Genomic DNA, 15,861 nt, shown 5'->3' with positions numbered 1-15,861 from the left:
TGTGTCTTTTATAAAGTTTATATCTCTGCTACCTAATCTTAAATAGGAACATACATGGCCAGGATCATTTATGTCAGATCCAGCCCTCATAACAAATGAATTTGACACCCCTGTGTTAGATCCATTGGCATATGTATGAAGTTGAGCCGAGGTAAGTCTTGGAGGCAACTGAACTGACCTCCCCCCGCACCCACCCCCCACCTATCTTTCCAGAGGGGAAAACTTTTTAAATTGCAATGTGGAGGTTTGGCTCATTTCAAACCTCCCAGGGGGGAAAAACGCCTTTCTTCACAATTATCACCTAAGGTTCTAGCCCTTTCATAGCTATTCAGCAAAGTTGCTTTTTCTCATATTGTTTCATCGAGGTTCCATATGTTGTTATCACTTCAGGTTCTAACCTGACTGTATTCTCAGTCTTGCACACTGCTTGGATATAATTTATGCATCACCTGATTCCAAAAGAAAAGATGAAAGAAAGAAAGAAAGAAAGAAAGAAAGAAAGAAAGAAAGAAAGAAAGAAAGAAAGAAAGAAAGAAAGAAAGAAAGGAACTCAGCTGCTACAAAATTCAACCACCAATGTCATGGAAAGTTATTGGTTTAGACATGGATATTGTCATTCTCGCTCAATCTCCTCCTTTCAACTTAGCTTGCTCACACAGTCTGGAACTGGTTTCAAGTTGTTAAGACAGAATGCTTCATTTAACAGTTATAATTATGGATAGCAAAGCTGGGAAAGACAGAAGGCAAAAGAAGAAGGGGATGGCAAAAGATGAGATGGCTGGACAGCATTACTGATGTAACTAACATGAATTTGAGCAGACTTCGGAGGATGGTGGAAGACAGGAGGGCCTGGCATGACTTTGTCCATGGGCTTGCAAAGAGTCGGACTCTACTGTGTGACTGAACAACAACAACAAAGCTTTATTTACACATTTACCCCAGAATACCTTAAGCTCTGCTAAATTCAAGTAATTGCTCACAAGTAGGACTTCAGTCTTCACTAATAGATTAAGGCCTAAGAACCATAGTGTGTAATTGGGCCTCCTGACATTTGCGACACTGAGCACAGCTTAGGTTTCTTTCCCCCCCATTCATTTCAGTGGTCATGCGCATATGCGTCCATGCACCTATGTGATGGGAAGCAATGCATTTTTTTAAAGGCCAGAAGTGGCTTGGGGTGGCTGGTGGGTTCACACTGCCAATCTGCCTCACTTGCGTGCTCCAGCGTTCAGACACCAGAAAAGTGGATGGCGTGCAGCGCAAAACTTTGCTGCCACTTTGGAAGTGGTAGCTTTTTGAGCCATCTCAGAGATGCCTAAAGATGTAGTGAGTATGGGAGCAGAACGGAAGGCAGATGTGCTTGTTCGGACTTGATTTTTTGACCCGTCTGGGAGCCATCCCTGTGTCGGCTTCAAGTGCCAGTCTGGACCCAGCCAGAGACAGGCTTTTGAAAGCACAGATATCATTAGATCTTATTCAATTATATTGATTGCATTTTTCCATTATTTTCAAATGCAAACAGCAGCCAAGTATGAAAGAAAAATAAATTAGGTAAAGCGGTGGTTAATGTGTGAATATAGAAACGTCACTTTTCCAACTTGCAGCTAAGAAGATAAGAGCAAGAGTAATCTCAAGTGCTGTAACTTCTTGAGGCTGGCCTTTCTGGGAAACTTTTAAGGTGTTAATTGGAAATGTTGTTGTTCGGGTTCTGTTTTGTTTTGTGATGGCCAATGGCTATACACAATACATTTTTGACTGACTGACAAAAGAACTTGCCTGATAGGTACCTCCAAGGACATGGAACCCTACCTTCAAAGCTCATAAATATGGGATCTCATATACTGGAGTGGCGAGACCTGACCTCAGACAAAATTTAATCAAGTCTTGTAGGAAAGGCTGCAATTCCAGAGTTGGTTTGGTACTGGGGAGGGGGGGGAGGAGATACTCAGCACACACAAATGTTTTAAAATTATTAACCAGAGTACACAAGTGAAAGAATCACTACCACTAGTAGTGACAGTTCGTCAGCAGCCCCTTTATTCGTGCTTATAAAATCTTACCACAATCTCCTTTCTTGGAAAAAATATAGCAGAAATGACTGCAGCAACCAGGAATGATTTTGGGATAGCAGACAACTCGCATGGGTGACCACCATAAAATTAAGCTTGCACTTGAGATCATTATGTTTGTCATAAGTAGTGAGTAACGGTACCTTGCGTGGGCTCGTCCACAGCTTTCCGTTTCCGGCTGTGGCTGTTATAGTTCAGTCTGAGTTCTTGGCCATAGTCGTTGAGAGTTTCTCTGGACTCGTAGGATTGTCTTGCTTTTCTCCCATCTTCGCTTTCGTCCGAAGAGCTCGTGTACGCTAGATCCATTTCATGCTTTGCTTTTGACAGCGGCTGGTAGGGCTTACAGTCCATTTGCTCCATGGCTGATAAAGTAGGCCCACAGTCATGAAAAGAGAGGAGACTCCTTAAGGAAACAGCCCTGGAAGAGAAAAAAAGCATTCGATGTAATATTCCATTTAAGAATGGAGACTATTTTTTCCCATGTAATCAGCTTTATTAAATCCAACTAAAACAACAATATGTATAACCTTTCAAGGACTACCCCATTTTTCCTCTCTTCTTCCCCTCTTAAGGATCCAATGTGTTCTGTTTGGTATCAGATGGACATGACATTTAACTTAGTTATTATTTACTACGGAGTGTGTTGTTGGGCCTTTCAAAAGGCCAAGAATGACAGACAGCAATTCCGCCTTGTGCCCCAGTGCTGCTTGAGTCTACAACAAGAGCATGGCCACAATATCATCACCTAAAAACAACCTTTTTCACTACTGCCACCACCTTTAACTTCTGATAAACAGCCTGTATGGGGACTATTTGAGCGCCTCCCTTAATATTGACGGGGATAGAAGGGCTCGGATCTCCATTCCGACTCGTATCTGGTGGAGGAAGGTTTGACTCTGGAACTCTTGTTGGGCTCAAAAGCGCTACTGTGTTTGAATCTAGCTGAAACTATCACTCAAGATCAATATGTGATTGGTTTACTGGGCTTCCTTGAGTTAAACAAACATTTCCGCAATGATCTGAGATATTTTGGCCCGTGAATAATATAAACAATATCCAGGGCTTTTTTTTGTAGCAGGGACTCCTTTGCATATTAGGCCACACACCCTTGATGTAGCCAATCCTCCTGGAGTTTACAGTAGGCCCTATATTAAGAGCCCTGTAAGCTCTTGGAGAATTGACTACATCAGGGGTGTGTGGCCTAATAAGCAAAGGAGTTCCTGCTACAAAAAAGCCGTGAATATATCATACAATAAGCAAGGATGGACAGTGCCCTTAAGACTTTCTCTGTGCCCCCCAAAAATGCCAAAGGTGGATTTGCTCAGCTATCTTTTTTTTAAAGATGATGATGATGGTATTGGATTTATATCCCACCCTATACTCTGAATCTCAGAGATTCTCCTTTACCTTCCCCGCCCCCACAACAGACACCCTGTGAGGTGGGTGGGGCTGAGAAAGCTCTCATATCAGCTGCCCTTTCAAGGACAACTCCTACGGGAGCTATGGCAGACCCAAGGCCATTCCAGCAACTGCAAGTGGAGGAGTGGGGAATCAAACCTGGTTCTCCCAGATAAGAGTCCGCGCACTTAACCACTGCACCAAACTGGCTCTCTTCACAAACTGGCTCTCTAAACACCTTCACAAAATGATTTCATTCTGATTAGGGGTACTCATGGGCATCTCGAGATCAATCACAGACTAAACAGCCAAAACTTCCTAATGTCAGACATCTTGCACTTTGAAAATGCATGCAATTAAGGTTGCCAGCCTCCAGGTGGTACCTGGAGATCACCTGATATTACAATTGATCTCCAGATGAGCATGATCCATTCCTCTGGAGAGAATGGCTGCTTTGAAGGGTGGACTCTATGGCACTGTACCTTGTTGAGGTCCCTCCTCACATCCTGCCATCCTCAGGCTGCACCCCCCCCTCCCCCCGCCAAATCTCCAGGTATTTCCCAACACAGAGCTGGCAACTGTAACCGCAATAGTCACAAAGCTGGATTACAAAGTGTGCATCTTCCTTATCAGGTGCCTGGACAAACCATCTCCTGGTAGACAAGGTTGGATTTGATGGTGGGTTTTCCCTCTCACATCATCAGTCACGGGTAAAATGCATACACATAAAGCAGATAAATGTGCGTAGATTGACAGCTATACCAACCAATTCAGGCATGTCCTTCTATGTGGCTTTAACGTTAAGTAGTAGTAGAGATGGGAAGACATTGCAAATATAGAGAGGAGAGTAACAGTCGCCAAGTCCTTGGCATCTAGCATGGGCATTGCATCAATGCCAATTCTAACAGACTGTGTTCAAAATAATTCATCCAGAGGGAGAAACAAGGCACTGAACTGAAAGACCATAGACATCTTTTTTAAAATAAATAAAATAAAAATCCCTGAGCAGGATTCCTATTGATTCCTGCTCAAAGATGTCCCCAGAGAAACCCATATTGCAGGGGTGGCCAGCAGTAGCTCTCCAGATGTTTTTGCCTACAACTCCCATCAACCCCAGCCAATGGCCATGCTGGCTGGGGCTGATGGGAGTTGTAGGCAAAAAACATCTGGAGAGCTACCGTTGGCCAACCCTGCCATATTGGTTTTCAATGCCAGCTCTGGATACAGTCTTTCACGATCAATGTTTCTAAAACAAGAGCAGGCAACCATTTTGATCCAAGTGCTGAGTAACAGAAAGCAACAAATCTACCTGTGAAGTTGTCAATATGCCAGGAAACAAAGAAGTGGAGAGGAAGAAAAAGGCATTTATTTGGCCAAGACCATGGAAACAAGGCAAACTCCAGCAGTATTGGCAGCATCTCTGATGCTTATTTTGGACCCAGCTAGTAGGTCTAAAGACCCAAGAACCAATGGTGGACATAAGCAGGGGTGGAATTCTAGCAGGAGCTCTTTTGCATATTAGGCCACACACCCCTGGTGTAGCCAATCCTCCAAGAGCTTACAAAAAACAGCCTTGTAAGCTCTTGGAGGATTGGCTACACTGGGGTGTGTGTGGCCTAATATGCAAAGGAGCTCCTGCTAAAATTCCACATCTGGACATAAACTACTCCTGGTGCCTCCACTCAGGCTACTGGGGCAAGTGGTGCAGCCACCATCTCAGGGGCTTCAGTCGTCCAGGTGGAGAATTGCCCACACGTGCCAATCAATGTGATCTAGGTGTGTTGCTGATTAGCATATATGTTTTGAGTTGCATACCCCTGTTCTAGGAGCCCTCCCGTGGAGCTAACTATATTAGAAGTCCGGAGTACAAAGCAAAAATGAAGGAAATCGAATTTCGTCACACAGCCATATGAGTTGCATTTCTGAACATCTATTACCGAAAAGAATGGATTCTAATCTGAACTATGCGGGAAGCGAAAACAAAACGCTCCCCCAGAACTTCTCTATATTCATAACATAGCACTTAATTCCTGCCCCATGAAAATAGATGGGAAAATCAAATATGTATTGGGGTTCTTTTGTGGAGAAGAAAGAAAAGGAGAAAAGAATGTGAGTCAATTGCCTGAACTCATTCTACGTCCCAGTGCATTTGGGAGCAGAAAGATCTCTACCGTAAATCCCCATGCTGTTACAGATGGCCCTACCTCTAGTGACTCCAAATTACTTTCTTGCCAGGGCGCGTCGCCACTTGCACAGACCCAGTAGGGGAAAACCAGGAAAAATGAACACCTCGGAAATGTTATCGAGAGATTTCAAGCTGATGTAATTTTCTGGTTCCTTCGCACAACAGGGTAAACAAAGTTGGTTCTGTGTGGGGAACATCAATCAGGCAAGAGCACAACTGTCCAATTTGCTCTGAAGGCACATAAGACGTTGTCATCTGAAAGGTTATATAACGCTTGCATGGCGGAAGCCAGACACAAACGCACGCAAAAAACCCCTCTTTGGCAGCATTTAAAGGGCGTTTTGCAGTTTGAGGCTTGGGAAATCAGTGCGCTAAGGATGTGCTAAGATTGCATGGCTTATCAGGTTCTAACACCTGAGATCTGGAACTTTTCACATTTCCGGAAGGGTTAAAACAACAGCATAGAATACAAGTTAATTCAGTTTAGGTGCAGATGGTGCTCCATGGAAGAATGAGCAGAGACCTATCGGGCGGTGCCAGATGGGCGGTTTAAGCCACCCCAGGGATGGCAGGCGAATGGGCAAAAACAGTGCATCCAAATGCACACATCTGCCTGCCATCCCACTCCTGCCCTTGACCAGTCCCCAATTCACACGGAGCCAACTCAAAAAGGTGCCATGTCTAGAGTGGTACCTAGTCACTGGGGCGCCTCTGAGATAACACCCGGGAAGTGGTGAATGGGGTGCATGAGCACTCTGGATGCTCCCCTGGGACATCTGCAGCCCATCCCTTTTCTATGGCCCGTCTGGATGTTCCAGGGCACTCCAGTTTCCACCAGCTTACTTACACGTGCTGCTTCTGCTTTGCCTGGGAACAGCCTGCCTGATGTGCATGTGGGAGAGAATGACTTTGTGCAAGCTTTAGAGCAGAATGAACACCCTTGCTGGGATGCAGCCCACCACACCGCATGGAAGCCTAACTGGAAGGGGAGGGTTCACTGACTGCTATGGGATGTCTCTGCATGCTACTGCATTCAAAATAGCTTTGCAGGAGACCAATTTCCACTATATTTCACTAATGACGTGTATGTATGTCATTTTTCAAATACCATAAGCCCAAAGTATCACCTATTGAAGTTGATGTCCAGTTCTTAAGAACATTAACATTAGTTAAATCCGATCCAGATTCATCTCACCCAGCACTGTTTTCAGTAGCCATGATTTATGACAAGCATGGCCATTGCTTGTCCTGCTTTGAATAGCCCAGGCTTAGGCTATCCTGTTTTCATCAGATCTCAGAAGTTAAGCAGGGGGCAGCCTGGTAAGTGGGATGGGAGACCACGAAGAAGGTTCAGGGCTGCTATGCAGAGGCAAAACATCTGTTTGCAGGGCTTTTCTGTAGGAACGTATTTGCATATTAGCCCACACACCCCTGATGGCACCATTGTTTTGTGCAGGGCCCAGCAGGAACTCATTTGCATATTAGGCCACACCAAGTCAGCTGGAACTGCATTCTCATGTGTTCCTGCACAAAAAAGCCCTGCTTCCATCTCTATCGGATACAAAAATGGATCACAATCATGGCGGTGGTGGAAAGTGCCATCAAACTGTGTCCCAACTTATGACAGCCCCATAGTATTTTCAAGGGAAGAGATGTTCAGAGGCGGTTTGCTATTGCATGGTTCTGCCATAGTAACCCTGGACTTCCTTGGTGGTCTCTACCCAACCAGAGCCAACCCTCCTTAAGTTTCCAAGATCTAAAAAGATCAGGCTAGCCTGGGCCTTCTAGCTGAGGGCAATAAGAATCAAAGCTACTCAAATTTAACAAAAGAGCATTTGAAATAGACTTTACTGGTGCTCTTGAAACTTAGCAAGCAAGGTGGCTTCCTCAGCTGCTTGAGCAAGCTGTTCTACAGGATCAACCCAATAATCCCCAATGTCCATCTTCAAGTATCAGCAGAATGAGTAGATCCGGGTGAGAGCACCGAAAGCAAAGGCAAAAAATGAAGACCATAATAAATGCATAGGCCCATAAAGGGAGAAATCACACTTAAGGACCCAGGCAATGATTGTAATAATAGGTAAACATGGACATCTCAAACTGAGCCTGGGGATTTTCCAATACACAATAAAATCAATCTGCATAGAACAGTAAATCGGTAGCCACTTTCTGCATTAATCAAATTTCCTCTGTTAACTTTATGGGCAGCCCCTTGTAGGTGCAATCGTCTATCAGAGAGATTACAACAGCACAGAACAACATTGCTGTAGCAGAAGAAACAGAGCAGAGAACTGCCTTTTGAGCAAAATGCAACTGAAAGAAGACACACCCTGCTGATATGCCAAACTGTTTCTCCGGCAAAACACTGAGAACACCCCTCCACACACGCACTTGATCTTCCAATGACAGCCTAACCTCAAACATAGTAGGGAAGCCAAATATGCAACAAACGCCTCCAGACTCTCACTAAAAATGGCAAGAAGTGCAAAAAACCAAAGGCGGGGGGCATTAAAATAGCACCAAAATCAGCAGCTTCTTCAAGTAATTAAGAGAAAAAGGAAACTAGAAGATGAAGATATTGGATTTATATCCCTCTCAGAGCGGCTCACAATCTCCTTTACCTTCCTCCCCCACAACAGACACCCTGTGAGGTGGGTGGGGCTGAGAGAGCTCTCTCAGAAGCTGCCCTTTCGAGGACAACTGCCAGAGCTATGGTTGACCCAAGGCCATTCCAGCAGGTGCAAGTGGAGGAGTGGGGAATCAAACCCGGTTCTCCCAGATAAGAGTCCACACACTTAACCACTACACCAAACTAGCAAGAATATTCAAAGGGCAATCATAAAAAACCCAAACAAACCAGCATTTAGTGTAGTGGAGGCACAGGCAAGAGCAGGCCCTTGAAGCAGGGGCAGGAGACAAGTGGTCAGGAGAAAAATTCAAGCCGCAAGGACAGCTGACGGGTGGTGAGCAGAAGCAATTGGGACAACTTCAGGGTAAGAAGTACAGACACCAGTGCTCGCAGCTGGAGGAAATGGATTGCATAGCCAGTCAGCACACAAGGGAAGAGGCTCTGGGACTTCGGCAGGACAGCCTCTTCACAAGGAACTCACCAGTAACAGGGGCTGAGACAGACTGCAAGGAAGCCCGAGTGCAGGTTTTCCTTTGGACATGTTTGGGATGTTCTTCAATTGTATCGGCTATCTTGAGAATTAAACACTTGCAGACATTGCCCGTGGCTCAAGTGGTTTCTGTTGGATCCTGCGACACTGGTCTCACAATAGAGGTCAATTGTTTTGCCGGGCAAATAATCTTTCGGACTTACAAAACGTTCCATCTTCATAAATCTTTCCGTTCGCTCCAACTTCAGACAACAGATTCGGTAGTGAATTCCCACATGATCAGATCTTGCCTTTGCGGATCTGTTAGATGCGGGCCATTGCATACTCTGCCCCAATGTAGGAAGGCATTTTGTGGATCTTTCCTCTCAAGTCAGCCTATTAGTGTAAACTTAGGCGATACACATAAATCCATAAATCTTATTATCATTATTATTATTACTACATTGTACTATATAATGAAATATTTATACAACTCACGTCCCAGTTGCTAACAGGCCACGGACCGGTACCGGTCCTCAGCCCAGTGGCTGGGGTCCCCTGCTCTAGATGTATGAGTTGGATCCAGCTAGATTTTCTACTGGTGAGAAAGAAAAGTGGGCTCACCTCTGACGACCAAAAAGATGATGCCGGGGAGCATGGGAAATGTGCGTTTGGAACCCATACCTGACAGGGGCTGTAGTAAGGACAGGGTTGCCGGGTTCAGATTCAGAAATCCCTGGAGATTTGGGGTTAGAGTTTGGGGAAAGTAGATTTTGGGTAGGAGAGGGACTTCAGTGGGGAATAACGCTGCAGAGTCCACCTTCCAAAGCAGCCATTTTCTCCAGAGAATTAGATTTATATTTATTAGATTTATATCCTGCCCTCCTCAACAAAGCAGGCTCAGAGTGGCTCGCAACAATGAAAACAATAAATTACAATAAAACATCAATTCAACGATTACAACAATTAAACAATATAAAACAATAAAACAGTCTGATCTCAGTCACCCGGAGATCAGTTGTAATCCCAGGAGCTCTCCAGCCATACCTGGAGACTGGCAACCCCAATAAAGGAGCAGTATTAGGTGATATTGAGTGAAAAAGCTAGCTGGATCCAACCCTATATCTTGCCTTTGGCTTGTTCTGAATTTGTAAAAGCATATATTATTTGTATGGCAGCAACCCTTCTATTTCAGATGAATAAAGGAGAATTGTGCCATATGTGTATTGAATTTAACAGCATATTAAGCAGGTGCACCTGTTAACAGCCACGCAGGAAAATGCCTTCCTTCCTTTCAACTGTGAAATTCAGGAGGCTGCAATTATTGTGCTTCTCTGGCCTGATTTATTATCACTTGTTCGCCTTTCTGCTGCACTGAAAATTGACTGGACTCATGGCGGGGGAGAGAAGACAGTTTCGCTACCATGTGTCAACTTGAAGAAAAGACATGAAAGATTCAAAAGAGAAGGAGAAGAGTTGGATTATACCCCACCCTTCACTAAGAGTCTCAGAGCTGCTGGCAATCTCCGTTCCCTTCCTCTCCCCACAACAGATACCCTGTGAGGTAGGTGGGGCTGAGAAAGCTAAGAGAGAACTGCTCTTGAGAGAACAGCTCTGAGAGAACTTGTGACTGACCTAAGGTCAGCCAGTTGGCTGCATGTGGAGAAGTGGGGAACCAAACCCGGTTCTCCAGATTAGAGTCCGCCAGTCTTAACTGCTCTTAACTACTGCACCAAACTGGCTGAGACAAAACTATCTCCCTGTTGCCTTCTCTAAATACAACTGTTTCTTATAATGTTTGTTTCTTATAATGACAAACATATTAATTTCACCGGCAAACATATTAATTTCACTGGAGTTATGGGGGGGAATTGTGCCTCTCTGTATGTGCTCACAGACTTGTAAGATGGTATCAGAATGGGAAAATGGTGTGAAGGAATCATCCCTTTTCTATTCATCAAAGACCATGCTTCTTCCCCCCTCCCACCCCCACCCCCCAATGCTGAGTCCTGGTAAGATTTGGTCACAGCTGTGTGCTCTAACTGTCCTTTTAACTATAAAAGATTGTCTCTAGTTTCTTGGTTTAAAATGCCCTCGTTAGCCACTGGTAAAGAACATGCTTAGCATGAGGAGATTCTCAAGTATAGAACATGCTTTGTGTTATAGTCCCTAGCAGCACCCGTTAAAAGATCAAAAGCAGTTCACACTAGGGACAACTTTCACACATGCTAAACAATGCAGTTTCACATCCACTTCAGTGACCATTTGCAAGTGGATTTTACTATTTCACACAGTAAAAAAGCAGTCGCGAAGTGTTCTGAAAGTGGATTGAAAGTGCATCATTTAGCTTGCGTGAAAGCACTATAAAAGACCTTCCTTTGCCCACAGCCTTGGAGAGCTGCAGCCAGTCAGAGAAGCCACTACTGGGCCTTCATAATATGTTCAAAGTAAGCATGCTCCAAAAGGCAGCTACAATGACTTCTTTGGACACAGAAGGAGAACAAAGGATCTCCGATTTTATCAGATTCTAATTCCTTTGATAATGGGGGACAAAATCTCCCAATATAGTGGCCTGCGCCCCTGTTTCTCAGTGCTGGTTAACAGGGGGGCAGGGAGAAAGCGAGGGCTTTGGCACTCTGCCAATGCATGATACCGTTTCAAAAACCACACATGACAACATCGCTTCAGCTCAATGCTACAGGATTTATCCAAAAACTCTATGGTTTAACCACAGAGGGGTGAATCCTTGGTTTGGGGTGACTCCTAGAACAGTGGGATATCAGTTCTGGTTTCATGCCAGAATTGATATTTTGTGATACACAAATTTGCTCACTGGGCTGCTAGCTACAGCAGGCGACTCCATTGGATAATATCAGAGGGGTAGATTTGTCACCCTTCTGTAGCAAAATAAAACAAAACCTCCAGTGGATTTATACCCCACCCTTCACTCGGAGTCTCAGAGCAGCTGGCAATCTCCTTTCCCTTCCTCTTCCCAAAACGGACACCCTGTGAGGTAGGCGGGGCTGAGAGGCGCCTTAAAGACAAGCTCTGGTGACATATGTTTAGTGGCAAGTTCAAGGCAATGGAAGGGGGTAACACTGCCGAGGGAAGGTGCCAAAGAGGGAGCACCCGGAATATGAATCCTGGCAGCATAACTAGGGAAGCAGCTGACATCATTCTCTTCACCTCCCGTTTAACCTCACGACAACACTGCAAACTAGGTTAGGCTGAGAGAGTGGTACAGGGCCCACGTTCACCGAGTTAACTTCCACAGCAGTGTGGGGATTCAAACCTGGGTCTCCCAGATTCTAGTCTGACAGCCTAACCACTACACCGAACTGCTTCTAACGGTTGGGAAGTGCAGGATACAACAGCATTCTTGAAGCAAAGCAAGTCCGGAATCCACTCGGTCAGCACCTGGATGTGAGATCTTCTGGAAGCCCCATGCATGCCACACCTTCAGGTTCATGATGGAGGAAGGCGGGGGCAGAAATGCAGTGAAGAAATAAATGATGTTTATCACTTGTCAGTCAGGGCTTTTTTTGTAGCAGGAACTCCTTTATATATTAGGTCACACCTCCCTGATGTAGCCAATCCTCCAAGAGTTTACAGTAAGCTCTTAGAGGATTGGCTACATCAATCCTTTAAAAAGAGCCCTGTAAGCTCTTGGAGGATTGGCTACATCAGGGGGGGTGTAGCCTGATATGCAAAGGAGTTCCTGCTACCCAGTAAGCCCTGCTTGCCATGTACCCAAGAAGGAGAGAATGGAAGCAGTCAGGGACGACCTCAGAGTGCACAGCACCCTAGGCAGACTCACTGTCTGCCACCCCCTGCCCCTGGGGGCCCTAGGTGTGTGCACATGCACACCCCAGGCTGGGCCGCCACTGCCCCCCATCCCCCCTCCATTCCCTTCTGCAGCAACGCGCTTCAACGCCCCCAGCCCCCCCCAGTGCACTCAGAGGAGCACCGCTAGAATCGCCCCTACACTTTCACACATGGCCCGGGCATCTCTGTGCTCTCTGTGCTCTTGAGAGAGCACTCGATGAGGCTTCACTCCCGCCTCACTTCCGGAACCACCGGAAGGGGAAGGGGGGAGGCAGCGGGGCAGCACGGCAATGGCGGCGTAGAGGGGAAGGTAAACTAGGCATTTGTCTTGGGTGGAGGGAGGGGGGAGAGCCCAATTCATCACCTCCCCTCCTGGCACCCTAGGCAAATGCCTAGTTTGCCTAGTGGGCGAGCCGGCCCTGGAAGCAGTGATCCTGCAAACAAGGTTCTTTTGAGGCTTTCTCACATTGTGACAGACCCCAAAGTGCCAGAACATGTAAAACATGTAGAATAAGTGCTTATGTCACCCACTTAAAAAAAAAATAGCAAATTATTTTCTGCCGAATCAGCTACAACACATTATTATCCCAACAATGCGATACACACTTTTAACTCCTTCTAACTGAAGAGTGTCAATTCTGCAACTCTGCTCTCAAATACAATTTCTTCCGGCTGTGAGATGGATTAATGAACACACAATGAGGAGAGCAGATGGATAGATAAAGAGGCAACATCTTACACTGATTCGTAAGCATCTTCTTCCTCTATCAGTTATGCAAAGGCAAAGCTTAACTCTCGGGGATGCAATATGGCTCTGACCCAGCCTCCCTGGAGGATTGGGGGGGGTGGGGTCATAAAGCGCCGGATAGATTACACGCAGCCCTATCTGTAGACTTTCCATCTCAGCAGATGTAAAATGGATAATCTTCATTTTTAATATTAAATTGCAGCTTTCATGTAAAATTAATCAAGATGGTATTTAATTTTAGCTGCTAGGTAAGTTAAAATATTGCCCATTTTTATCCAGCGCCTCTGGAAAGCAAATGCAACAGCTCGAAAATGACTCATACAGAATAAAAGAGAAGGATGCAATGTTCTTTAAACAAAATGTACAGTGTCCAGAAACAGAAATGCGTTGTTTACTTTCTGGTTGTGGGTTTGGCTGTGAATCTTACTTTCATTTCACTATAATTAATACCAGGGTGGCAATTTTTTTAAAGCCACATACTTGATAGCAACCGTAAGACTAGAACAATTTTTTCCTGTAATCTGTGGTCCAGATCAATCTATTAAGGATGGGGCCAGTTTCACAATGGAGCTAGGTATGCTACATGGCACAGCCACAGTTAAACTAAAGGTGATGCTAGATTCAGGTGACTAGCCATTTTGGCCTGAAGCAGCAGAACAAAGTTTGAGTCCAGTGGCACCTTGAAGACCAAAGAAGTTTTATTCGGGGTATAAGCTTTCATGTCCACACACACTTCTTCAGATACAACGAAAAGAAATTACCAGCCCATAACATATAGGTAGAGGGTGAACACTAATTGCTTCCTCCAGGAATCACTTAGATCTTGATTAATACAATCAAACTCCTGAATAAATTCATGTTCTGCTATTCATATAGCCATACAAACAAACAAAAAAATCCGGAGACCTGGAGCAGGGAAAGAGAGCACAAGAGCCGAGGGAACCATTGGAAGGAGGGATGGAATTAGAGGGATGCACAGGGTTCCGGCTTAGTTTAAAAGCTCTTGTAGGAGTTGTATTTACTACCTTTGGTGTCAAGGCAAAAAAGATGCATAAGGATGCAAAGGATGATCAGTAATTTCTATGGTACATGTGTGTTTCCTTCTCTCACTGGTGCAAAAAATAATAATTCCATAACCTTTCCCTATGCTGGTCTTAGGGGGACTGTTATTCCCAGTTCTTTTTTTTAAAGAGTCTTCTAGTTTATGGTTATGTTGTAAAGTGCTCATATATGTATGTTATGTTTCTCTGCAAAGAAAATCGTAAGAGTTTTAATAAAGACGCGTATAATATTTGTTCATGTCTTGTGGCTCTCAAACACCGGATGTTTATTCCATGTGGCTCTTACGTTAAGCAAGTTTGGCCATCCCGTTCTAGACTAATGCAAGCTACAGTATGGACTGAAGAGAACTGCCTGAATACTGCCTATTAAGCTAGATGACTGGGGAAGGCAATGACACACCACCCCGTTAAAAGTCTGTCAAGAAAATATCGTGATGTGACGTCACCCCATGGGTCGGTAATGACTTGGAGCTTGCACAGGGGACTACCTTTACTTTTTATTAAGCAGAAGACAACAAGTCTAGCTCTGGTGAGACATGACACAGCTAAGTGGTAGAGCAGCCTACAGAATGCCAAAATTTCAATCCCTTTCACTGGCAGTTGAAGGGTCTCCAGCAGCAGAAACTGGAAACACCTATTTTTGTCTGAGATCCTGGAGAACTGCTGTCAGTTACAGTAGACAGTACTAAGCAAAACATGGACTAAATAAGGTACCTTCTTTCTCCATCTTCTCTAAAGATCCCCATTTCCCAGGTCAAGGAAGGTAAGAGAACTGTTAAAGAAAAATCCATGAGATCAAATGGAGTGGGGCTTATGTCAACAGAACATTTTTGTATTGATTTAGATCATCGGCAACACTGCTTGCCTTTTATATGGAGAAAGATACAGAAATGCTTTCTTCTGCCAGTGGAGCGATGCAGGTAGATCTTACTGGCCAAGTTACTCCAGACAGTACAACTGGCAGAACAAAAGACCCTCTCCAACACCCATCCAGATATTCTCCAGTGTCATCTCAGTAAACAGAAAGCCATAAAAGAAATTCACAATTCTCCAAAGACTGGAAGAAATGTAGGTGGATTAATAAAGTCATCTTCTCTTCTATAACCAACAGGCAATCAAGGACAAGGTCAGCTAACATGATGCTTAATGATGATCCCAAGGCTGAACCTGAATCAACACTGTTATCTAGTGTGAGACTCTGGAACTGTCCTGCTATTCCCCTGCTTAATCATTTTCCCCAGAAATGCTATTGGCAGCAGGCCTGCGGTAGCTAATGTTAGAAAACAATTAGCTTGAAATAAGAATTTTCATCTTTCGCAATATTTGATTGCATCACTAATCAAGCTCTCTTCTATAACTTTGAGTCCATTGGGATGTAACAGGCAATATGCCTATTTTGCTCTTGCACAGCTGGCAACCAGACTAGCTCAAAGCCAGTAGTCTCTGGCGGTACTTGCTCAGAAGTAGACAACTTTAT

At 44.7% G+C, this 15,861-nt stretch overlaps 1 protein-coding gene across 1 annotated transcript in view; it reads right to left on the bottom strand.

The window, feature by feature from the left end:
- The window catches only part of TENM1 (teneurin transmembrane protein 1), a 713,021-nt gene that overhangs the window by 556,161 nt on the left and 140,999 nt on the right, over positions 1 to 15,861 (bottom strand). The window contains 1 exon segment of the mRNA XM_060250020.1: positions 2,213 to 2,487. Coding sequence (XP_060106003.1) covers positions 2,213 to 2,429 — 217 coding nt within the window. The 5' untranslated portion in view covers positions 2,430 to 2,487.

Source organism: Heteronotia binoei, chromosome 11 (assembly GCF_032191835.1).
Source record: "Heteronotia binoei isolate CCM8104 ecotype False Entrance Well chromosome 11, APGP_CSIRO_Hbin_v1, whole genome shotgun sequence".
Lineage (NCBI taxonomy): Eukaryota > Metazoa > Chordata > Lepidosauria > Squamata > Gekkonidae > Heteronotia > Heteronotia binoei.
Note: the sequence above shows the minus strand (reverse complement) of the source record. Positions and strands in the feature narration are given on the sequence as shown.